The sequence below is a fragment of the Elephas maximus genome, chromosome 5 (assembly GCF_024166365.1).
Source record: "Elephas maximus indicus isolate mEleMax1 chromosome 5, mEleMax1 primary haplotype, whole genome shotgun sequence".
NCBI lineage: Eukaryota > Metazoa > Chordata > Mammalia > Proboscidea > Elephantidae > Elephas > Elephas maximus.
Window position 1 is genome coordinate 158,919,157 of NC_064823.1, and position 23,070 is coordinate 158,942,226.

At 62.5% G+C, this 23,070-nt stretch overlaps 1 protein-coding gene across 1 annotated transcript; it reads right to left on the bottom strand.

The window, feature by feature from the left end:
- Window positions 1-288: 288 nt before the first annotated feature.
- On the bottom strand, window positions 289-20,204 carry DGKQ (diacylglycerol kinase theta). The gene is made up of 23 exons (XM_049886529.1): window positions 19,832-20,204; window positions 15,345-15,424; window positions 11,015-11,114; window positions 10,498-10,583; window positions 10,306-10,431; window positions 9,440-9,593; window positions 9,138-9,212; window positions 8,966-9,066; window positions 8,626-8,864; window positions 8,384-8,474; window positions 8,204-8,258; window positions 7,910-7,971; window positions 7,320-7,470; window positions 6,793-6,831; window positions 5,916-6,031; window positions 3,717-3,868; window positions 3,343-3,491; window positions 2,856-3,034; window positions 2,388-2,488; window positions 2,045-2,191; window positions 1,815-1,926; window positions 1,578-1,730; window positions 289-1,185 (listed from the first exon to the last, which is right to left on the bottom strand). Exons 1-23 carry the CDS (start codon window positions 20,088-20,090, stop codon window positions 1,081-1,083), a joined length of 2,832 nt encoding a protein of 943 aa, XP_049742486.1. The 5' UTR covers window positions 20,091-20,204; the 3' UTR covers window positions 289-1,080.
- Window positions 20,205-23,070: the final 2,866 nt, after the last annotated feature.

Genomic DNA, 23,070 nt, shown 5'->3' on the forward strand with positions numbered 1-23,070 from the left:
CCCTTGCCATGCGGCTCGCTGGCAGACAGGCATGTGAAGTACGTAACGTGGACCCAGGTGACTACAGCTATTCAACACACTCAGTTTCTTTACACCACAGCCGCCTCTGAGCTCCAGGCCCCAGGGGCTGTTGGGCAATGGCGGGCCCTGCATCAGGTTCTCTTCTGCTGACCTCCACCTGCTCTGGACACCCCACCGGGGGTCAGGAGGGGCGGCCACTAGGCCTGTCCCTAACAATCTCTGCCCACCTGCTCCTGGGCTCAGACCCACACTGCCACCCGCTGGCGGGGCTGCTTCCTGCCAACCTTAGGACCCATGGTGGAGAAAGGTCCCCTCTCCCCAGGCACAGCCTGAACGTCCAGGGAGCCCAGCCCTGACCTGCACAACAGATTGGGAGAGGGCACCTGCCACACCTGTCTGAGGGCCAGCACGGGGTCTCTTCCACTCCCTCCCCAGCCCCCCCAGGCCGCATGGCGATAAGGAGAAGCACCCTTCCCCAAACAGCCTGCCACTCCGGTGCGTCCTGCCCACCACACCCAGCAGGGCCTGGGCGTGCCTCTGGTCAGGAGCTCAGGAGACAGACTGAGAGGAGGCCAGGGGGGGTGGCATGGGGCAGATCTCAGATGAAGTGACCTAGGGGGCAGCTGGCAGCGCTGCCACACCTGCCCGGAGCTGCAGGGGAAGCTGAAGTGTGGGCCTCCACAGAGCCGACCATCCCAAGGGCCATCCAAGGCAATGCCCAATGGGCACTGGATGAGGTGAGGTCCACTGGCTGCCTGCATCCTGCGAGGGGCTTGAAGGCAAGGGGGGAGGTCCCATGTCTGACACCAGGCCTGCAGCTCGGCCCCGCCGAGCCCTGTACAGCCAGATGGCAGCGGCTCCCCTGCAAGGCACAGGGCACGCATGTTACCAGCCCAGCGGCCTCCACGTGACACAGTGCAGGATGAGGACTGGGATGGAGAAGTCCCCAGGCCTGTGGTCCCAGGAAGACAACAGTCAGGACGAGGCTGCTGCTCTGGAGGCAGGGCAGGACGGGTGCAGGCCAACTTCCTGGCCCTCCTCAGCCTCCCATAGCCACCTCTATTTGGTGTCCCCCTCCGGGGCAGGGAATGTGTCCACTCGGGCCTCCTTGGGGCCGCCACCGGCCTTCCTGGGCTTCTGCTTGGACTTTTTCAGCATGTGGACCTGTCAGAAGGCGGGAATGTCAGAGGGGCTCAGGGCTCCTATCAGCAGCCCAGGGTCTGGGCCATGCGTGTGTGGATGGCTGACACAGCACCAAGGACACTAGAATGTTCAACCCATTTTCCCAAGATGAGAAGTGAAGCTTAAGTGACTTGCAGCTAGCAGGAGAAGGCTGGGCTCGTGCTGTCGACGCACAACGCTGTCCAGCCTCCGCACACCCCTCTTCTCTGGGGCCAACGGGTGCTCGTCTACCGAGAGGCAGTACCCAGAAGAACTCAGCTGTCCCTACATGGTCCTCATGACCTCCCACGCCCACCCCCAGCCTGCCCCGCACCGAGCCCCCCTCTGCACTGGCTCCCTGGTCCTGCCCACCTCACCCACCAGGCCCAACATACCTTCGGCCCTGCGGCCGAGATGATTATGTGGCCAGGGGCCTGGACCCAGGGCTCGCCATCCACCTGCACAGGGATGGCCTTGAGGAGCGTGACACGGAAGTACGAGCCCTGGGCGATGCGGATGCCAGAGCGGAGCCCGCCTTGGACCTGACCCTGGGGATGGGAGAGGGGCAAGCTGGGTCAGCCGGAGCCACAGCATGGCGTTGGGGTGGCCCGCCCGCCTGCCCGGCCGCTCACCATGTGCACGACGCCTGTCACCCCCACCACCTCCAGCAGCCCATCGTCTATGCGCGGCTTCTCGAACCTCGCGTCGTTGTCGGAGCCCCACAGGTCGGCCCCTGAGCCCCAGCTGTGCAAGGAGGAGAGAGCAAGGGCATGGCCCAGAGGCAGAGACTCAGAGCCCTGCCCAAGACCCTGCCACAGGGAACCAGAGCAGACCCCTCGGGGGCGCCCCACCCCACCCGCACCTGGGGATGTTGATGAAGATGAGGCCCTCAATGCTGGGCAGCTCCACCTCCTGCTGCTCCACCTGCAGCCGGATCTCCTTGTGCAGGCTGCGTGAGTGACTGATTTTCTGCAGCCCGACCCGCACGTACACACCCTTGTTATGGAACCTGCAGGTGGGGTGGTAGACCTGCTGTCATCAGGCAGCTGCCTCTGCTGTGCCTGAAACAGCCCCTGGGCGCCAGTCCCCTGCTCCACCAATCCCAACTGGTGAATCCCCCAGAAGTATGCTGCCCCCGGGTGGCAGCCCCTGCCCTGCCCTGCCTGAAGAAGCCCCTCAAGCTCTAGCTCCGGCTCCTGTGGTACCTGCTCGTGAACTTGCCGGGCTCCTCCTCGCGTGCCTGGTGGAAGTCCAGGCTTAGCTCCGCGTCGATGCCAATCCCACAGTAGTTATTCATCTGTACAATCTGGGGACGAGCCACTTTATCTCCCTGGACTCTGGTCACCGCACACCAGGTCCTCTTGGGCTCCCCAGAGGTAGGTCTAGCCACCTCGTCTCCAATCCAACTCCTCTGCTGTTGCCAGAGCTGCCTTCTGCCTGTGGTTACTTCCCTGTTTGATCCCACGTGGCTCCCTAGCACCCCAAGGGATGGCAGCATGCCACATGGCACACCAAGGCTCTAACCAGGCCTGGGCATGATCACCAGCGAGCCCTTCCTTCCCTGTAAACGGGGATGGCAGTGGCGCCTGTGCTAGTGTGGCGGGGGAGGAGCATTCCAGTGGGCATGGTGAAGGCACACACGGCAGTACCTCCTGCCCGTGCCCCACCGGTACCTTTGGGGGCTCCACATCGGCCACGCTGTTCTCCGTGCCACAGGCCTCGTGTGCGTCCAGCAGGATGGTCCAACGGTCCATGAGCACAGCGTCAGCCTCATCCACCGACACCAGCACCGAGAAGGGGTCCTCTCCACTGTAGCCCGCCCCCCAGCGGAGCACTCGGCCGAGGTCATTCCCTGAGACAGCGAGATGAAGAGTGACTCCCCATGCCCACCCACGGGGCAGGTCTGAGGGTCGGCGGGGACAGAGACCACCATGGGGCAGAAAGGGTCTGAGGGGACTAAGACCACCACGGGGCAGGTGTGAGGGCAGGCAGGGGCAGAGATCAGCACAGGGTGGGCCTGGGGACCAGCAGAGATGGAGGCCACCACTGGACAGGTGTGAGGGTCTGCGGGGACAGAGACCACCAAGGGCCTCAAGCAAACCTCGAGGGCAAGAAAGGACAAGTCCCGTGGCCCACACCCCCACCCCTGGCTGCGCCCACCTGTGCCCAGGGGCAGGATGGCCACAGAGGGCCCTGGGCAGGCCAGGTGGTGGCGTATCTCCTCCAGGGCACCAAGCACCCAGCCCACAGTGCCGTCTCCGCCGCACACCAGCACCCGGAAGCGGGGGGCCTGGGAGAACACGTGGAACCTGGCAGTGGGGGAGACAGGGCATGTCACGCCACCACCCCTGGGAGTCAGCCCACCCCCACTGAGGGGAAGGGGGAGGGCAGGGTCTCAGGGCAGAAGAGGCCTCCCCTTTGCCACACCCTCAGGCTCCTGCTACATGGAGGGCTGAGGATCCCAGCCTGACACGCAGTCACATCCCATCTGCCCACCTGCCTACCCCCATGTGCCCTGGCCCCACCACACTCACCCAGGGAGAGGACCCCCATTGGTCAGCTCAAAGACCTGGTGAGGATTCAGCAGCTTCCGGAAACTGCAGAGCAGGTCTCGGCCCTTGAGGCCTCCACTCTTGGGGTTCACAAACACAAGAAGGGGGCAGCAGTCTGGGGGCAGCTTCATGTGCTGACAGACGAGAGCTGGGTTAGGGCAGGGGCAGGGGCCACTGAGACCACCTCCCAACCAGAGATGCCAGGCAGGGACTGCCTCCCCCACCAGGGCTGCCAGGCAGTAACCAAGTGATTGCCCCCATGACAGGTAATGATGGAGTGACCACCCCTCCTGCCAGGCAGTAACTGAGTGACCACCCCCCTTCCCAGTGCTGCTGGGCAGTTACCGAGTGACCACCACCATGACAGACAGTGACCGAGTGATCGCCCCCATGACAGATAGTGACCAAGTGACCACATCCCCATGTTGGGCAGTGACCAAGCGACCATGTCCCCATGCTGGGCAGTGACCAAGTGACTGTGTCCCCGTGCCAGGCAGTAACTGAGTGACCGCCCCACCTACCGGGAAGCGACTGAGTGACTACCCACCCAGCCCAACTCCCAAGCGCCCCCCCCAACTCTGGGCTGCCCAGGTCAAGCCAGCACTCTCCAAAGGAAGCCATGGCCACACCCTCACACGAGGCCAGGCAGGCCATGTGACCAGCCCCACCTCACCACTGATCACTCTGGCACCCCACAGGCTGCTGGCGGCCCCGGGGACAGGGTGAGGCAGGTGGGCCAGGCGGCACCCACTGTGACATGGGATTTTATAGAGCCGCTCCCCCACTGGTCCACCCACCCAGGCCCACCACAGCCCAAGGCCAGAGAACCCAGGCCGCAGGACCCCGCAGGTGAGGCCTGCCCCTTGTGGAGCCACCTGCACGTGGAGGCCCAGGCGCCCCGCCTGGCCCCGCTCACACAGCACCCCTTCCTGCGCCGCCCATGCAGCTACCAGGAGCCACGTGGCTCCCTCAGGCCTGGCAACCAAGCCCAGCATATCATCATCCTTCAGAGTGCAGGGCTCAGTCCAGAGTGTTGGTGCACGCCCAGGACAGACAGCAGGGCCAAATCCCTACGATGGTGGGGACCAGGGCTAGGGTCCTACAAAGTGCTATGGCTACAGGAGACAGACAAGCTGGGCTCAGACAGAGGGCAGATGTCAACGGCACACGGCTCTGCCGTGGCTTGAGACCAAGGACACACTGGGGATGTACTGGGGACACGCTTTGACCACATGGCAGCAGAGCTGCCCCAAAGTCAGGACTTACCCGCTCACCCACGTGCAGGCAGCTAACGAAAAGACAGAAAACGTGCACTGGCACTGTGGCCCAGCTCTGCGTGGAGCCGGGACCCTCACCTGCAGCTGCGCCCTCAGGACAACGGGACTAACCGCTGTCACCAGGTAGGTGCCCACCTACTCCAGGCAGACACAAACTCCTTCTGCTCTAATTAGGCTTCTCCTGGTCTGGGGTCAGGGACAAAACAGCCAGGAACACCTTAGGCCATCAGGGCAGAGGAGCCAGTGGTGGCTGTGGGGCAGGGCAGGGGTCCTGGGTCTTCCTCCAGGCAGGTCAGGTATTTAGGATGTGAGTGCCACCTACTGGCCAGAGGCGGCCTGTGCACAGAGCTGCAGGGCCCTTGGTCCACCAGGTGAGAGGAGCCAGTACCCAGTGACCCAAGAGGACAGGGGCCCAAGAGGATGCTCACACGTGGTCACCAATACACACATGCCCCCCACTGAGGAGGTCACTGCAGGTGCAGAGCGGGAAGCACTCTGTCCCTGTGGGGTCAGGGCCTTGAGCCGCTGCTCCCACCCTCTGCTCTGGGCAGTTAGTCCACCATGTCCTCACAGAGCTGGCTACCTGGGCAATCGGGCTGGGCTTGGCCACTCACCCGCCAGGCAGCCTCAGGCAGGCGGCTCGCCCCTGACCTCACCCCCTCAGGGTACAAGGAGGGTGACAATGTTCTTCCTGGACTGGCAACACCGGGTGGCACTGCCCAAGGGCCCAACAAAGGTGAGGAAAAGATAGGTCTGTCCACTGAGGCCTCCTGAGAAAGTGAAGGTGTGCGGACCGGGATGGAGACTCCAGCTTCCCCACTTGAATGTCTGAAAACCAGCTGTCAGTGCAGGTTGCTGGAGGCACACTCGGGGCCCCCACCAGGCACACTCGGGGCTCACTCACCAGCACGTCAGGGAGCACCAGGGCTGTCAGCGGGCGGCCCTGCACGGCCGTGTCCTTGACCAGCATGTACAGCCGCTCAGCCTCCGCAAAGCAGGCAACATCCAGCACCACGGCACCTGCATAGGTGGGCCATGAGCTCCAAAGCAGGGCCTGTCCACACAGGGGCCCAGACTGGGGCCTCGGCCACCTCCCGCAGCCAAAAAGGCCCAGTTTTGCCCACAGCCAGCTCAGATCAGGCCACCCAGGGAGACCATACCCAGGGTCTGTACCCTACCTGCCCCAGGAAAGCCCTGTCCCCTCCTCCCCTCTCCCTCAGGAAGAGCCTGGGGTCACTGGCCAAGCCCAGGGCTACCACAGGGCAGTGACGGGGCACATCTGCCGAATAAGCACGGGTGGACAGAGAGAAGCCACAGGAGGTGTGATGGGACAGGCAGGGCAGGCAGCCCTCCTCACCACTGTGCCCACCCCAATGGAACCCTGCCCCACTGGGAGCTTACATCCTGCCTGCTGGGGCCCACGACGGTCCAGGGCCTCCTGGGTCAGCCTGAGGGGCAAAACCCACCCACAAGAACGGAAGGGTGCTGGTAACAGCTGGGGTGACAGTAGGTGGGGGCGCAGTGTACTGTTCTCCCACCTCTGCGTGGGTTTTAAATTTTCCATAACAGAAGACACAAACCCACGGGCTGAACTGGTGTTGGCACAAACGTTTCCTGAGCAGAGCCTTTTTAGCAAGAGGGTTACAGTGGTGAGCCCGGGATAAATGCCAGGCAGCTGTGAGGACCCCCTGGGGTCCCCAAGATGGAAGTCATCCGGGCTTGTCCATCAAAACCAGGGAATGACGTTCAGTCACACCTGAGCTCCGGCCAGCAGTGCTCACCTTGCGAGGGGTAGACATGACTAACAGCTACCACGTCAGCTGCAAAGACAGACCTTGGTTAGGGGCGCCAGGCTCCACGTGGCTGATACGGGCACCACTCACCCTGCAGCCCACATGTCCCCCCCGCCGGCAGCCCTGCCCGGTCTGGCGAGCCACCCCCCCTCCCCACCACCACCATGTTCAGGGCCTACTGACACTGCCCAGCAGGAGCAGCTCCCTATCAGGACCCCCGCCCCCCCACAGCACTCCCTGACTCCCCAGGGCCAGGGGCGGAGGACTCAGAGGTGGGCACCAGACAGGAATGGCCAGGGAGGCTGGCAGGCACAGAAACCTCCTGGATGAGGGGCACTGGCCTGAGCCTAGAGGTGAGGACAAAGGACCTGGCCCCGGCTCAGGCAGAGCCAAGGAGGACAGCAAGGGCGACATCCAGGGGAAGGCAGGAATGGACAGGGCATTGCAGTCCCCACTGCGGGCCATTTGGGGTCCCCCCACCTCCCCAGGTTCCCAGACAGGCCAGAAGGGCCCACCTTTAGTGCCCACAGCCTCCTGTAGCAGGGGGCCATACTCCTGGGAGGCAAGGCCAGGTGGCAGGCCACCGATGAACAGGGAGACGTGCGGCACCACAGCCTGGCTCTCTGCCACATAAAACCGCGTCTGGCTCATCTGCCGCAGGGACGTCTGCAGGGGGAGGACACTGAGAGCCAGGCACCAGCAGACATTCCCCACCACCCTCCTTAGTGCTCTGCATGCATAAAGGGGCACTGGGAGGTTCCCCGGGCTGGACTGAGCTACAGTGAAAAAACAGTGAGGAGACAGCAAAGGGGCTTCCTTCCACTGTACAAGCCCCTTCCCCTCGCCAGTGGGGACCTCAGGGAGATCCATGGCACAGGACGCCACACAGCCAGGAACAGATGACTGTACAGACCAAGCGGAAACGGCCCAGCCTCAGGGCCGGAGGCAACAGCCCTGCTGCAAGCCCGCTGTCCCAGCCACAGTGGACACGTGGCACAGAGGGCAGGTACCACAGCCCACCTGGACCTGGGGCCACCAGTGTGGGGAGGGGGATGTGCCCACAGCAGGGGCGGGGGCCTGTGGGATGGCGTCCACACTTACGGACCTGCCGGATGTCCCGGAGTCGGTCCAGCAGGGGCTCCTCATCTGCCAACACCGTCCGCTGAACTGCAGAGCAATGGCACAGCCCCGTCAGCATTGCATGTCACCGCCCCAGAGAACAGCGTGCACCTCCACCAATGGCTGTTCCTAGCCCTAGGGCTCCCAGGACTCGGGGCCCAGTGGGTCAGGAGATTGGGTGTGGCCCGCAGGCCTGGGCATCCCCCAGGAGAAAAGCCCCAAGGCCGCGGGCCCAGACGCACAGGGCCCCGGGCCCAGACGCACAGGGCCCCGGGCTCACCTTGCCGGCTGCCCATGAGTACCTCTACCAGCTGGAAGCTCTCGGGACTCTCGGCCTAGGGGCAGAAGGTGGGGTGTCAGGCCTGCCCCCAACCACCTCAGGACACCTACAAGGGCACCCAGACCCGGGCCGGGAGCGAGGCCTGTCCTGCTGCCCACAGAGGCCCCCAGACATCTGCACCTGGCGTCCGAGCAGCGGAAGCACCTCCAGCACCACCGTCCGTGAAGTGCTCTGCGGGGTCACACGGATGGACACGCAGGCCACACCTACCCTGCAGGGCAGACCCTGAGACTCAGGACGGCACAGCCCACCACTCATTCCCCTCCCAACCCCGCCCAGCAGACCCAAGGACAACAGGGACCCCTTCCCTCTACCCTCCCAACCCGGCCCAGCAGACCGTGGGACTTGGCCTGGGGTCTCACTTGAGCCAGGCAGGGTAGATCCTCAGGACCTCCTGGGTGCGGGGCCGGGCACGGATGATCCAGGCCTCAGGCACAGGGTCTCGGGACCCGGGGCCTCGGCTGCCCTCATCCCCAGCAGCCCCACCAGTCCGGGCCTTTCCTCGGGCCCCACTCTCGCCAGCCTGTTCAGGCGGGGGAAGCACCTGCAGCTCGAAGTCGCAGGGGTCCTCGCTGACGTAGTATGCCCGCAGCGCAGCCTCCTGCCGGATGGAAGGAGACTGGGCAGGCAGGCCAGACCCCATGCGCAGAACCCGCCCAGGGACGGCGTCCAGCCAGCAGCCCTCTGTCGGGCCCCTCTTACCAGCACCTCCTCGCTCCTGGCAAGGCGGGGGACAGTGACAAGACGGAAATGGTTGCGCCGCACGGTGTCATTGCCGTCAAAGATCTTCAGGGTCTGCTTGCCTGGCCGGAGGTAGGCGCTCATGAGCCCGTGGGGCAGGGGCACAGGGCGAGCACTAGTGAGAGGCACTTACTGGACTCCGGAGACGTCAGCACCTCCCTGCCTGGGCCTGCCACGGCACTTCCGTCCACGCTGTCGTCCCCCTCACCTGTGGGGAAGGCCAGACACACAGCTCTGCCCATCCACACTGGGGAGAGGGATGCGCCAGCCTGCCCAAGTCCGGGGCCCAGCCCAGTTCTCAGGCCACAGTCCTGCTGTGGCACCGTGGGCTCTCCCCTGCTCCTGCCTGCTCCCCTGCCCCCCATGAGCCCTGTCTGGCAGCCACACCGTCCTCCCACAGGACACAGGGCTCCACTGCCTGCCCACAGGCCTTACCTGGGTCTGGGGCTGGGGTCTCGGCGATGCGGAAGCAGTGCATCTTGCTAAAGTTGCGGGACACCAGGCTCACGCAGGCGGGGGGCAGGATCATGCTACGCAGGCGCCCGAACGAGCACTCGGGGGTGACTGCTGAGGAGCAGACTGGGTGGGCCTGGGGGTGGCAGGGCAACAGGCTTCAGCTGGGGCCTGTGGGCACCGGCGGCCAGGGTCCAGACTGGCCCCAGGAACTGCCTCCAGGCCATATCAAGCACCACGCCCTGAGCTCACCGCCCCAGACCCCAGACCGAAAACACCCCGCAAAAGCAGCCTGCCAACCCCACAGGCTGGAGCAGGGCAGAGCTCCCTGGCTCTCCACTGTCAAACAGGAAACCCACGCCGGAGGTTCAAAGACAGCTCACCGCAAATGGGCTCAGGAGGGAGGGTGGCCTGGGGGGCATTCCACATACCCTGCCCCATCTCTTCCCCAACCTGGAGGCCACTCCACTCAATGATCCCCACTCCGCCCTCCCTGCCCAGCCCCCGCCCCCACCCAGAGGTCACACTACTCAGGCACCCCCACCCTGCTACCCTGTCTGCACCTGGAAAGCCCACCACCGGCTGCCCTGCCCCACCCTCACCTGGAGGCCGCACCACTAAGGGACCCCCACCTTGCACCCTGCCCATTCCTGGAGACCCCACCCCTGCTGCCCTGCCCAGCCCTCACCTGGAGGCTGCACCACTCAGGGACCCCTCCCCTGCCCCCTCCTGGAGACCCTACACCCTGCTGCCCTGCCCAGCCCTCACCTGGAGGCTGCACCACTCAGAGACCCCTGCCCTGCCGGCTCCTGGAGACCCCACCCCCTGCTGCCCTCCCCTGCCCTTACCTGGAGGCCGCACCACTCACAGCGCAGGCCGGCCAGCATCTCTGAGGAGCCGCATGTCTTCCGGCAGACGTCGCAGCGTGCACCCGAGGACAGGTTCCCCTCCCGCCAGTGGTGGTGATACGTGTCCTGGGGAGGGGTGACGTCAGCTGGGCCCCCCTTGGCACCCCCCACACCCTGTGCCCCGGCACTCACGTGGTCCTGGTGCCCGTCCCGGTGGCAGTGGCGGCAGTCGCTGCAGGCGAAGGGCACACAGTCGGGGTGAACGTGCAGCTCACACACTGGGGGGCGGGCAGGGTTAGGGGCTCTGCAGCACCCCCACACCTTGGCAGGCCACGGCCTCCTCCACGCCAGCCTGCCCCCGCCGCCTCTTACTGCTGGTGTGACTCAGACCCTACCACCCACCACCCGGGTCATCCTATACCTGGGCCAAACGGGGCTGCTCCCTCTTTGACCTCTCCTGGACTCTCCCTGTCTGCCTGCTTACCCATACCCCCAAGCCCCCTGCCCCTCTGGACCCTGCTCCCCACAAGCATTTCTGAGTTACTCGCTGCCCCAGCACAGCCTCAGGATCACCCCACATCAGTTACTGACATGGGCTGTGCGCCAGGGCCGGTCAGCCCCCCAGGTCACCCCTCCATATCCCTGCCGGGACCCTGGTGGAGGGCTGGACCACCTCGGGCAGCAGAGACGAGGACCCCCTCAGCAGTACCTTCGCAGCGGAGCGCGGGGGCCTCCAGGCCCTTGCGGCAGACGGCGCAGAACCTGCGCTTGTAGAGCCCCCGGGGGCCGAAGCAGTGTGCCACTGGGACCTGGCGGGAGCCATGTGCAGCCTCAGAGGGTGGCCTCAGACACGTCCCTGCCTCCCCCACCAGCCACCACCCCAGCTGCCAGCCCAGCACCCCAAGTCCCACACCCTCAGATGGCTCCTGCTCACACCACCACACCTATCTGCCCAGCTCCTGCAGCCCCCCATGCCCTCCCAAGCAGTCCTTTAGTGTGTAGACCCCATGGCCCCTTCGGGGGTCCAGCTGGGGCCACCCCGCCCCACCCTGTGTGCACACCCCACACAGCACTGCCCCTACCCTGACTGCTCAGGCAGCCCCTCCCGCCCATGACGCCATTCCTTCCTCCCTCCCACCTGGACAACTCGAAGCCTAGCCCTACTGTTCCCCAGCTGTCCTGAAGCAGTTGTGTCCCCCAGAGGCCTGCTCTCCAGGACTCATTGGAGGTGCAAGCCCCCTTCAGCTGCCTTGCTAGTCCAGGCCAGGGACAGGGCTCTGTAACTTCCAGACACATGCTAAGCACATGGCACAGGGAGGGAGGCCACCATACAGTGGGTGGGCAGTGCTGGGCTCAGGGCCCACCTGAGAGGACCAGGGTCACAGGCCAGAGAGAAAGGAGGGGAGTGCGGCAGCTTGGGGACCCACACCAGTGCCAGAGGCTTATCCACCTGGCCATTTGTCTGCACCTTCATGCCTGGGCCCAGGCCGCCACCTTCTCTGCCCACCCTTGGCCACAGCCCCACCAACTCAGGCGCCTCCTCCACAGAGCCAAGAAACCTGCCCAGAGTATCACCATGAGCAGGCGGCCCATGGACGCACCTGGTGGCCATCAATGTCTGCCTCCAGAGAAGGGCCACCCACGCACACCTGGTGCACACCCAGTCACCTACATGTACTCTGGCCTCTGGAACATGGCTTGGAGACCAACACCAACATGGTCGGCCTCACTGCATCGAACACTGCTGGGGACAGCACCTGGCACCCCTGCCAGCACGGCCCCCTCCCCAAGACCAGCAGCACCTCAGGGTGCCAGCTCTGGACAGAGGCCCCAGGGCCCTCAGGGAGTCCACCAGTCCCTGTTCAGATGCCCCCTGGACCACTGCTGGTCTCAGCCCCGCCCACGGCTGGAGGCCGCCCACTTCAGTGAAGCTACCCACAGTGGCCTGGCACTGCTCTTCCCCACTTCACAGATGAGATGGCAGTCCCCGCCGCACAGCCAACACCAGCGCACAGTGGGCAGGGGTCAGCCCAGACGTGACACGGACGTGCAGCCCTGCCACGGCTCATGATGTGTTCAGATCCAAGACAGTGACCCCGAATCAAATCGGGCTCTGGGGCTGGCTGCAGCTTACAGGACATACAGTGATCAGAGAAACAGACAAAAACAGGAGGTGGACACTACAGGAGGGTCCGAGGCAGAGGAGAAGCTGCTCTAGGATAAAGCACACATCAAGGTGATGACCAGACACCACCGTGCACGCTGGCAGACCCCAACAGGAGCACCCAGCTTAAAGGAAACAAATCAGGGAAAGGGGGAAACAACCCGACAGGAGACCAATCAGGGATGCTGTCACATACGTTAACGTGACAACAGCACTGTCGTTATAAAACGTCCACTTGTATCAGAGACACAGGGCGAAGACTAAGGAAGTAAAGAGACATACTTTGGAAATACTGCAACAACAGCACACAGACAGACAAGGCAAAGGTAGCAAAACTTGACTCTTTCTGAAGCAGAGCCGAGAGGCTTCAAAAATTCCCCATGCTACCTTCTCTGCTGTTAAGGGTGGCGGAGAAAGTTCAGAACGCAAGTATTTTTAAATGCAAACCTAACTGGCTAAATAAATAAATGACGATCCATCCACAGAGTGGAATACTGATCAGAAGAGCAAGGGCCCCCAACACACTGACCAAGGACCAGGGTCCCCAACACACTGACCAAGGATAAGGGCCCCCAACACACTGACCAAGGATGAGGGTCCCCAACACACTGACCAAGGATGAGGGTCCCCAACACACGGACCAAGGACTAAGGTACCCAACACACGGACCAAGGTGAAGGCCCCCAACACACTGACCAAGGATGAAGGTCCCCAACACACTGACCAAGGACGAAGGTCCCCAACACACTGACCAAGGTGAAGGCCCCCAACACACTGACCAAGGACGAAGGTCCCCAACACACTGACCAAGGTGAAGGCCCCAACATACTGACCAAGGACCAGGGCCTCCAACACACTGACCAAGGATGAAGGTCCCCAACACAATGACCAAGGTGAAGGCCCCGAACACTGACCAAGGACAAAGGTCCCCAACACACCAACCAAGGTGAAGGCCCCCAACACACTGACCAAGGACAAAGGTCCCCAACACACTGACCAAGGATGAAGGCCCCCAACACTCTGACCAAGGGCCAGAGTCCCCAATACACTGACCAAGGACAAGGGCCCCCAACACACTGACCAAGGATGAAGGTCCCCAACACAATGACCAAGGTGAAGGCCCCCAATACTGACCAAGGACGAAGGCCCCCAACACACTGACCAAGGACAAAGGTCCCCAACACACTGACCAAGGTGAAGGCCCCCAACACACTAACCAGAGTGAAGGCCCCAACATACTGGCCAGGGACCAGGGCCCCCAACACACTGACCAAGGACCAGGGCCTCCAACACACTGACTTAGGAATAGGGCCCCCAACATACTAACCAAGGACGAGGGCCCCAACACGCTCGGCTTGCTGTCCCCCTCCGGCACCTTGACACACATGGCAAACATTCACACAGGCTCTCTCTTACAACTGTGAAGGAGACAGCAAAGGCCAACAGTCCTAAAACTCCATTGCCTACCCCCAAAAGGGGACACATGGCTGCTGCCCAGGACACCAGGCTAGAATGAACACAGATGAGGGCGGGACCCCCTGGGTGGCAGTGCTTCCCTGGCGGGCATGAACCTCTCTCCCTGTCCAGCCTTCCAGAAGCTTCCACTGCTATCTGTAGAGGGTGAGGCCAACGGCCCCTCCCACCTGAAGCTGCTATGAGGATTAAAGGGGTAATGAAGCGGGGCACTCGGACGGCCCCCAATGTCAGCCCCCCTGAACATCAGCTACCATCTCCACCACGCACCTCTGTGGGCTGCAGATGGGAAAGGCACCCCGTCCCTAGGGCACCCACAAAGAAGGCTGGTTGCTAAGACCTCCTCAAGCTCCCTTTGCTTTTTTATTTTAGTTAACACTTTTTCTTTTGAGATACTTATAGATTCCCAAGCAGTTGTGAAAAATAAAAGACTACAAAGAGGTCCAGTGTACCCTTCATCTAAGTTCCCCCAGTAGTGTTGCTGCTGGGTGTCATTGAGTCGATTTTCCACTGACAGGGGCCCCGTGTGACAGAGTAGAACTGCCCCATAGGGTTTTCCAGGCTGTAATTTTTACCAGAGTAGATCGCCAAGTCTTTCTCACTCAGAGCGGCTGGTGGCTTTGAACCACTGACCTTCGGTTAGCAGCTGAGCGCTTGACCATTGCGCCACCAGGCCCCCAATAGAAACATTTTCCAAAACTACAAGATCACAACCAAGATACTGACATTGAGACAGTCATGACACAAAATGTTCCACCCCTACGAGATCCCTCCTGGTGCCTTTTATAGCCACACCCACTTCCCCTCGCACCCCACCTTTCCTTAACCCCTAACCAGCTGCAGTCAAATAGACTTTGATTCACGATGACCCCATGTGTGTAAGAGCAGAACTGCTCCGCAGGGCTTTCGATGGCTGATTTTTTGTAAGTAGGTCACAGGCCATTCTTCCAAGGTGCCTCTGGGAGGACTTGAACTTCCAACCTTTAGGCTGGCAGCCAAGCGCATTAACCATTTGCCCTGTCCAGGAATCCCTGGCAGCCACTAATCTGTCCTCCACCTCTGTAACTCTGCCATTTCCAGAAGGTTCCCTAAGTGGAATCATACAGCATGTAACCTTTGGGATTGGCTTTCTCACTCAGCACAGTTCCCTGAGGGGGCAACCTGGCTGTTGAGCATATCCACAATTACCGCAGAGTAGTACCCCATTTCCTATGCGAGCAGGTTGCTGTGAGTGGGAATCGACTTCACGGCAATGGCTTTGGTTTTCTGGGTTGATTCCATCTCTTTACTTTTCAACAACGTACAGGACAAACCTTGCGGCATTAAGGTGGATGGCAAATATCTCAGCACCATGATGTAGAAAAGAGCCGAGCTGCCTGCCAGCCCGCCGACCAGCACTCACCCGGACCAGGCTGGGCGCCACACATGCACACGGGATCTTCATGTGCTTCAGACACTTCTCGTGGGACGTGAAGTTGCAAACTGTGGGAACAAGAGCTGTGTGAGTTCACCACCCCCCCCCCGCCCCCGCTCCGTCCCATCTGACAGCTCCCACCACATGGAGGAGCCCCAGCCAGCAGGATGCACAGGCAGACAGACCATGCAATAGGCCGTGACTCCCATCGTGGTGAGGACCACTCTGCCAGAGGCCGATGGGAAAGACAGTGCTTGCGGTGGGTGCGTTGGTGCAGACCCCCCTCTCCGCCACTGCCACTGTGAATAATGGGGAGAGCACCCCCACCAACTCCTCCGTGTGGGGGAAGGGCGGGCAAAGAAGACTGATCCTAGACAGCTCCATACACACACACAGTAACACAGCTCTGGGTCTGCTCTGACTACCGTCACACACACACACGCATGCACGCACGCATGCACACACGAGAACACACACACAGTAACAGGGCCCTAGGCCTGCCATGTCCATCCTCAGAGGCAGGCTGGCTCTCCTCCCAGCTCTCTGTGAGGACAGCCCCGGGGCACTCATGAGCACTTCACAACTTTCTGTATTTCTAAAATCCCCCAAAGCAGCTTTGAGGCAGGAATGCCCTTCTCTTCACTCCTCCCCAACTGCATACACCCCTAATCACCCCTCCCACACACTGTGGGCCGTGCCCAAGGCAGGCAGGTGACCTGGCCCAAGGAGGGGCTCACAGCAGCCACCAGCCACTGCCCCAGCCTGGCCCAGAATACAGGAACCCCTGCCTCCCCAGGTGGCGAGCACTTACACCCCCACAACCTGCACAGGGCCCCAGGGGCAGCACCTCGGCCAGCAGCCAGTGCCCATCCCCATTGCACCCTTCTAGTCCAAGATGGGGCCAGGGCAGGGTCACAAAGCCTCACCCTTCTGCTCATAGGGAACAAAGGCTCAGCCACAGCAGGACCAGGAAAGGACAGAAGGGGAGAAAGGGGGAGAGGGAGGGAGGGGGAGGTGGGAAAAGGGGGAGAGGGAGGGAGGGGGAGGTGGGAAAAGGGGGAGAGGGCTAAGGTGGGGGAAAGAGGAGACCAGGTGGGGGAAGAGGGAAGAAAGGAGACAAGAGGGGAGGGCGGTGGAGATGAGGCAGCAGAAAGGGGGAGGGAAGAAGTGTGGGAAGGGGAGGGGAAGGGAGTGGGCAGCGAGAAAGAGGAGCTGGGAGATGTGCACATGGGGTGGGATGGGGCTGGGCCCAGCAGGGAGGAGACTGGATGGACAAGGCTGCAGGAGGCCAGGAAGTAGGGCAGGTCTAGGGAAGGACAGACCTTCCAGAAGACAGGCAGGCTCCTCGGACAGGCCACCCTGCAGGGAATGTCAAACTCTGCCCCCAGCCTGCTGCCGCCCCAACCACCAGTCCCTAGAGAGGCAGACAGAAGCTTCTTCACAGCCTTGCTCCACAGAAAACTTCCCCAAGTGGGGAGAGCTTGGAGGAATTGCCCTCCCCCTCAGCTTCCTCCCCCCAGCACCCTATACCAGCTCTGCTGGTAACAGCAGCTGCAGGCAGGCGCCGGCCTGGCTTCCTCCCCTGGGACATAGAGATAATGCTGGCCCTCGCTACCCACGCCCCACATCCTGGGTGCCCCCACTGGGGGAAGGGCACTCCTTCCCACACCCTGGCCAGGCACCTCGGCTTGCTGAGACTCACCCACTATTCTCTCCAGATGTGGGAAGAACACCCCGATGGATGGCTGCCCTGTTAACAGCCTCCAGCATCCCCTCCCGAGTAACAAACCCAGACTCCTTGATGAGCTGCTTAGGGGATCCTGAGTCCACTGAGACCTAGAGCCCTACCTGCAGAAGGTCATGCTTGTGAGAGAGACCCAAGTCCTGGGGTCTAGCCTAGACCTAATGCTCTACTTTTACCACATCTCACCCTCTGCAGGGGATCCTCGGTCTAGCCTCAGACCTGGAGATCTATCTTCTGTAGGGGGCCTGGGCTCTACCTCATACCTAGAGCTCTGCCTTTAAACTTCTCAACTGTGCAGGGGCACCTGGGGTCTAGTCTTAGACACAGAGTTCTACCTTCTGTAAATCTCACCTCTGCAGAGGGTCCTGGGTCGACCTTATATCTGGAGCTCTGTTTTACGCACCTCACCTGTGCAGGCGGTACTGGGTCTAGCCTTACACCTAGAGCTCTGCCTTCACACTTCTCACCTGTGCAGGAAGCCCAATGTCTAGCCTCAGACCTAGACCTCTGCCTTCACCACCTCTCACCTGTGTAGGAGGCCTGGTGTCTAGCCTCAGAACAGGGCCCTGCCTTTACTACCTCTCACCTGTGTAGGGGGCCTGGAGTCCAGCCTCAGACCTAGAGCTCTGCCTTATGCACCCCTCACCTCTACAGGGGGTCCTGGGTCTAGCCTCAGACCTATAGCTCTGTGTTATACACCTCTCACCTCTGCAGGGAGTCCTGGGTCTAGCCTCAGACCTGGAGTTCTACCTTCACTACCTCTTACCTGCACAGCGGCAGCTGGGATCTAACCTCAGACATAGAGCTCTGCCTTCCGTAACTCTCACCTTTGCAAGAAGTCCTAGGTATAAACACAGACCTGGGGCTCTCCCTTCACCCCTCTCCCTTCTGCAGGTGGCCTAAGGTCTAGCCTCAGACCTAGAGCTCTGTCTTCACTTCTCACCTGTACAGCGGGCCTGGAGTCTAGCTTCAGACCTGGAGCTCTGCCTTCACCACCCCTCACCAGTACAGAGGGCCTGAGGTCTAGCCTCAGACCTAGAGCTCTGCCTTCACCACCTCCTGTCAGTGCAGGAAGCCTGAGGTCTAGCTTCAGTCTAACCTTCTGTACCTCTTCTGTGTCCAGGGGGGCCTGTGTATAGCTCAAACCTGGAGCTGACTCTGGCCTACCTGCCCCATTCTCCTCCTCCTCCTCAGATGACCCAGCCAGTACACATGGGCGGGGACGGGCAGTGCAGCGTTCCTGATCTGACGGAGACCAGGGGGCCATCCCCATGCTCAGATGGCCAGGCCACCTCTTGAAGCCCAGGGGCCCAGCTTTCCTTGCAGTCAGGAGGACCCCCCCAGTTCCACTGTAGCCAGGCAGCCCCCTCTACCCAGGCCCTCAGAGCCGCCTCTGCAGGCCCCTCCCCGAGCCATGTGTCCATCCCCAGAGCAAAGGCCTGTCTTCCTGAGAGAGGAAAAGGTTCCCCACCTTGTCCCACCTCCAGTCCCGGGGCAGGACACAGGAAGTGCCAAATGTTCACTGCATGTCACGCTAGCATCCCCTCCCTCCTGCACAAACACTCAGATCCTGCCCAAGAGCTCCTCCTCCACTGGGCAGCAGCCTTCCTCCCCCCCACCCCCCCCACCTACAGGGACTGTGGTCTCCTGGGCTTGGCAGCCTGGAAGTGCAGAACGGACTAGGAGAGACTTGGTCCACAGGAAGCATGCACGCTGCCCGGCCCCCAGAGGAGACACAGGAGGAAAGGGCCCTCCTTGCCAAGTCCAGCCTACTTGGCAGCTGGGTGGGGGCTACGTCAGGGCACGCCGCACCTAGAGATGACAGGTCCTGGCCCGGCCGGCCGGTTCTCCAGGAGGCTGAGCCTGGGCAGTGCCAGCACTCGGCTCCTCTGGGCAGCAGCGTGCCATCAGGGGCACCGGCATAGCAGTGGGTGGCCCAGACGGACCAGCTCTGCCTCTCACAGGCCCAGCTGCTGGGAGTGAAGCAGGACACTGGGACTCACCCTTCCTCCAGTCACTGCAAACGCTCACCCGCCCCTGCACAGCCCTGGCGGCTTCTCCCCGAATGATCCCAACCACGGTGCTGCATTGTGCACAGCACTGCCCTACTTCCCGGAGAAGGAAGCTCTGCTGAGCCAAGAGCCATAGGTCACAATGCCTGTGCAGGCCCCACACACCCCCAGAACGGGGCAGGCCCTGCCATGCTCTCTCTGATCCTGGGCACAAGGAGGCTGCTCAGTGAACAGAGACGCCGAGGGCCAGCGGTGCCGGCAGCAGACCCCCTCCCACGCCCCCCACGCTAGACAGCGGCGGACACGAACACCTCCGTCGGGACATTTGGGGCCCAGCCCGGTTTTGCCCGTGCTGCCAGGGGACTCTGACCTGGGGAGCCCGTTACTGGGAAGGGCAGGGTCAAAGGTAAGGTGTCCAGTCTGGGATGGGCGAATCCGGGCCGAAGGGTGGTGTTTGGGATGGGGCTCTGGGGCAGGAATACGGACGCGCCCTGGAGTCGGCTCCCTGGGGCCCCAGCCTCTGAACAAGGTCACCGGGGCTCTGATGGGGTTGGTGTGGGGTCCTGGGGCGGGCTGGGGTCCTGGAGGTCCCACACGGAGGGGGCCGGCGGGCACAGTAGAGAGTGTGGGGAGCTAGGGTCTCCTTAGCAAAGTCGGGGGTCCTGGAACCCCAGCACCAGGGAGTGCAAGCGGCGCGGGGCGGGGGTCGCGGGCCTCACCGTCGCACAGAAAGCCGGCCAGCCCCCAGATGAAGTCGGAGCAGAGGTGACAGAAGGTGGGCTTGGTGAGCGTCACCTTCCGGAAGCTGTGGCCCAGCGCAGCGGCGGGGGCCGGGGGTCTGGCCCCAGCCCGCTCTGCCCCGGGTCCCGGCCGCGCGCGGCCTCCGCCGCCCAGCACGGGGCTGGAGGCCGGGCTGCCCGGACGCGGGGAGCCGCCGCCGGGCCAGGTGCGGGCCCCGGGCTCGGCTGCCGCCGCCATCCCCCGGCCCCGCGGCCCCGAGCCCCGAGGGGCGGCCGGGCGAAAGGCCGGGGTCCGAGCTGAAGGCGCTGGGACGCCGCCGTCGCTCCGCCGCCTCCCCGCCCGGGGCTTCCGACTGCGCCTGCCGCCACTGCGCAGGCGCGCTTCCCGCGGGGCGGGGGCGGGCGACGGGGCGGGAACTGGGGCGGGGCCTGGGCGGGGCCTGGGGGGCCTGAGGACCGAGTCCTGCCAGACGGGGCCGGGCTGTCGGGGGCGGGGTCTGAGGGAGGCGGGGCTTGTGGGTGGGCGGGGCCCGCCCGGCTTAGGTGTCGGGGCTCTGGGGGTGCGTGGGCCGGCTTGGCGGGCAGGGCCCGAGTAGACTGGTCCCGGGTGGACTTCGTGCGGTCACTGTGGCCTCAGGTCCCGAGTCTGCGCCCCACTCCAGTAGGACCCGGAACCGGGATCTTCCCGCACGCGGCCTCCAAGTCTGACGGAGGCGTTTGCACCTGCAGCGGCCAGGCCTGCGGCTGCGCAAACTGACATCTCTCACCTGAGGATCCCGCTGCCTCTCGCCTGTGCGCGGGAACCCCCGTGGGCCGACGGCCTTGCCCCGGCTCTCCCAGGGGGAGGGCGAGGAGGGGGTGGGCCAAGCCCTACCCTGGGCCCCCAGAGTGGCGTCATGGGGGACGGACCCTGGGAGCCCAGTGTGGGGTCAGAGGAGAGGGAGGGACCCTGGGACCCTAGCGTGGGGTCGGGGGGGGGAGGGGTCCTGGGGGCCGGGGATTGGAGCCAAGGACCGGCCAGGCCCTGCCCGGCTTGTCTGGGGATCAGAGGAAGAGCGCGTGGACACAGCTCCCGTTGAAGGGTGTGCCTCCCCCGCACCCCCTGCCGGCACCAGCCGCCCTCGCGCCCACGGTGCCCGGCTGGGCGCGGGAGTCTGTGGACAGCGCCGGGCGTGGGGCGGCTCGGTCCGCGCTCCGGGACACGCTGACAGTGCGGTGCGCGCAGCACCCCGAAGCGCCCGGTGACTGTCCCGCAGGCATCTCGAAGCCTCCTTGTCCCCATGAGCGTGACCTTGTCATCTCGCCTTCATCAGGCGACCTTAGCTCTCCAGAGCCAGGCCGATGCTGGTTTGTTAAAGGGATCCCACAAGACCCATCGCCTTGCCGATGGAGGGTCGAGGAGTACGGAATCCCTCCCTCCGAGCCCTAGCCAAGTATTTCCGCTGATCCCGGCGGTTGTGTCATGACCCTCAGGCCTTGTCCATCCTCCGCGTGGACAGGCGCGCCTTCCACGGAACTTTCAGTTCTCGGTGAATCGCTCCGAGTCCTGCGCCTCCGGGGCGCCGCCCGGGCTCTGCAGAGTGGCCCCTGTAAAGCACTTGGCTTTGGTGCTGGTGATGTAGGGGGGCTGCGTGATGTCCCTAGGGGTGGGCGTGGTGACCGCAAATGCTGCGGCGGAAAAGCACTGCATAGGCTGAGCAGGAAAGCTGGAGCCCCGGGCGGGGGTAGAGGTGGGGGTGTCCGCGGAGGAAGGAGGGAGGAAGAGTGGGTAAGTAAAAAAATGGAGGGAGGGAGGGGCAGAGGGAGGACTGGTCCTGGAAGGGAGGGAGAAGGGCCTGCAGAGGGAAGGAGAAAGAAGGCACACAGAGAGAGGCGGCAGGGAGGGAGAGAGACAGGGCTGTGCAGGAGTGGGGGCGAGGTGTGGAGGGCGGGTCCAGGAGTGAAAGACCGGGCCTATTTCCAGGGGCAGGAATGGCTCAAGGGACAGGGGCTGTGAACCAAGAGGGCAGACCCCTGAGAAGGTAGGAGGGGAGACTCTGTCCCCCACCCCAGGAGGCATCATCCACTTGTCCAGAAACTGGTCACTGAGCACACTGCACTGGCCCTGAGCACGAGCCTGTGGCCAGTGACAGACTCCTGCCTGCGTGTAGCTCCTTCGTGGAGGCTGGCACACAGCAGCAAACTGCAAAATGAACAAGCAAGGAACTGCCACTAAGTGACCTGATGTTAGTTGTGGATGAGCGTGATCAGGGCCTGAATGGCCAGAAGACACTGGCCGCAGAAAGAGCAGCAGGACTGGCCAGGGCAAAGGCCCTGAGGCAGGATGTTCAAGGAAAAGAAAAGGCACCCCATCCCCTGGAATTCCTCTCAATGACACTCCATACCCAGGGAGGTGTCATCATGGTGATGCTGGGCCGGTGGAATTGTTAGTTTGATGATGATCCTCTGAGTCCCTTAGCTGTCAGCCTTTCTCCCCTCTTCTGTGCACCTTCACAGCCAGAAGGCTACAGGTCCCTGGCCCCACCCCCTCCTCCTAATCTCAGAATGCCCCATCCTGACTTTCTGCCCCATGATACCCCTGAACCCACCCAGGGCCAGGTTACCAGTGGCAGCCAGTTCACTGGTGAGAGCCAGCTGCTAGAGCCACCAGGTGCCAGAGCTGGTCTTGAGCGGGCTCTTTCTGGGCCCCCGGAGCCCTGTGACCCACCAATGGTACCAGCGAGGAGGTAGAGTTTTCCCCTGCTGACACTCATAGTCCAAAGAGCAAGGGCTTCTAAGGAAAACAATACATAAAGACTAACCTTTATTCATGAGAAAGTAGGGTGCAGGGGAAAATCTTTAAAAAAAAGAAAACCCACTTCTGACCATCACTGCCAGAACTGTGACTGTGCTTTCTGATCTAGCATATTAATTAAAATGGCAGGCAAAGAACACTTCAGTCAAATCCTCCCACGAACTTTGTGGAATATCTGCCAAAACAATGAGCAGCTTTTCATTGAAGCCTCCTTAAAGTGTCTTAAATCTCTGCCACGAACACAGCGCCCACCTGGGGTCTAGACTCTTGGTCTCTCCCATGTGTACGGCCCGTGCGATGTCCTCTTCTGTGCAAGCCCTTCAAGGGACATTTGTTCTACTGGGCTGGCTGTCTCTTTCTGAAATTTCCAGTTATCCCCTTGCTTGACCGTTAGGGTATAAAATGTGACGGCTTAATTTTATGT

Coding starts and splice junctions, on each gene's coding strand:
- DGKQ (XM_049886529.1), bottom strand. CDS start 20,090: ATGGCGGCGGCAGCCGAGCCCGGGGCCCGCACCTGGCCCGGCGGCGGC. Junction 6,832..7,319: donor GGAGGCTGTGGGCACTAAAG/GTGGGCCCTTCT, acceptor CTGTCTTTGCAG/CTGACGTGGTAGCTGTTAGT. Junction 2,489..2,855: donor CCGATGTGGAGCCCCCAAAG/GTACCGGTGGGG, acceptor GCTCGTCCCCAG/ATTGTACAGATGAATAACTA.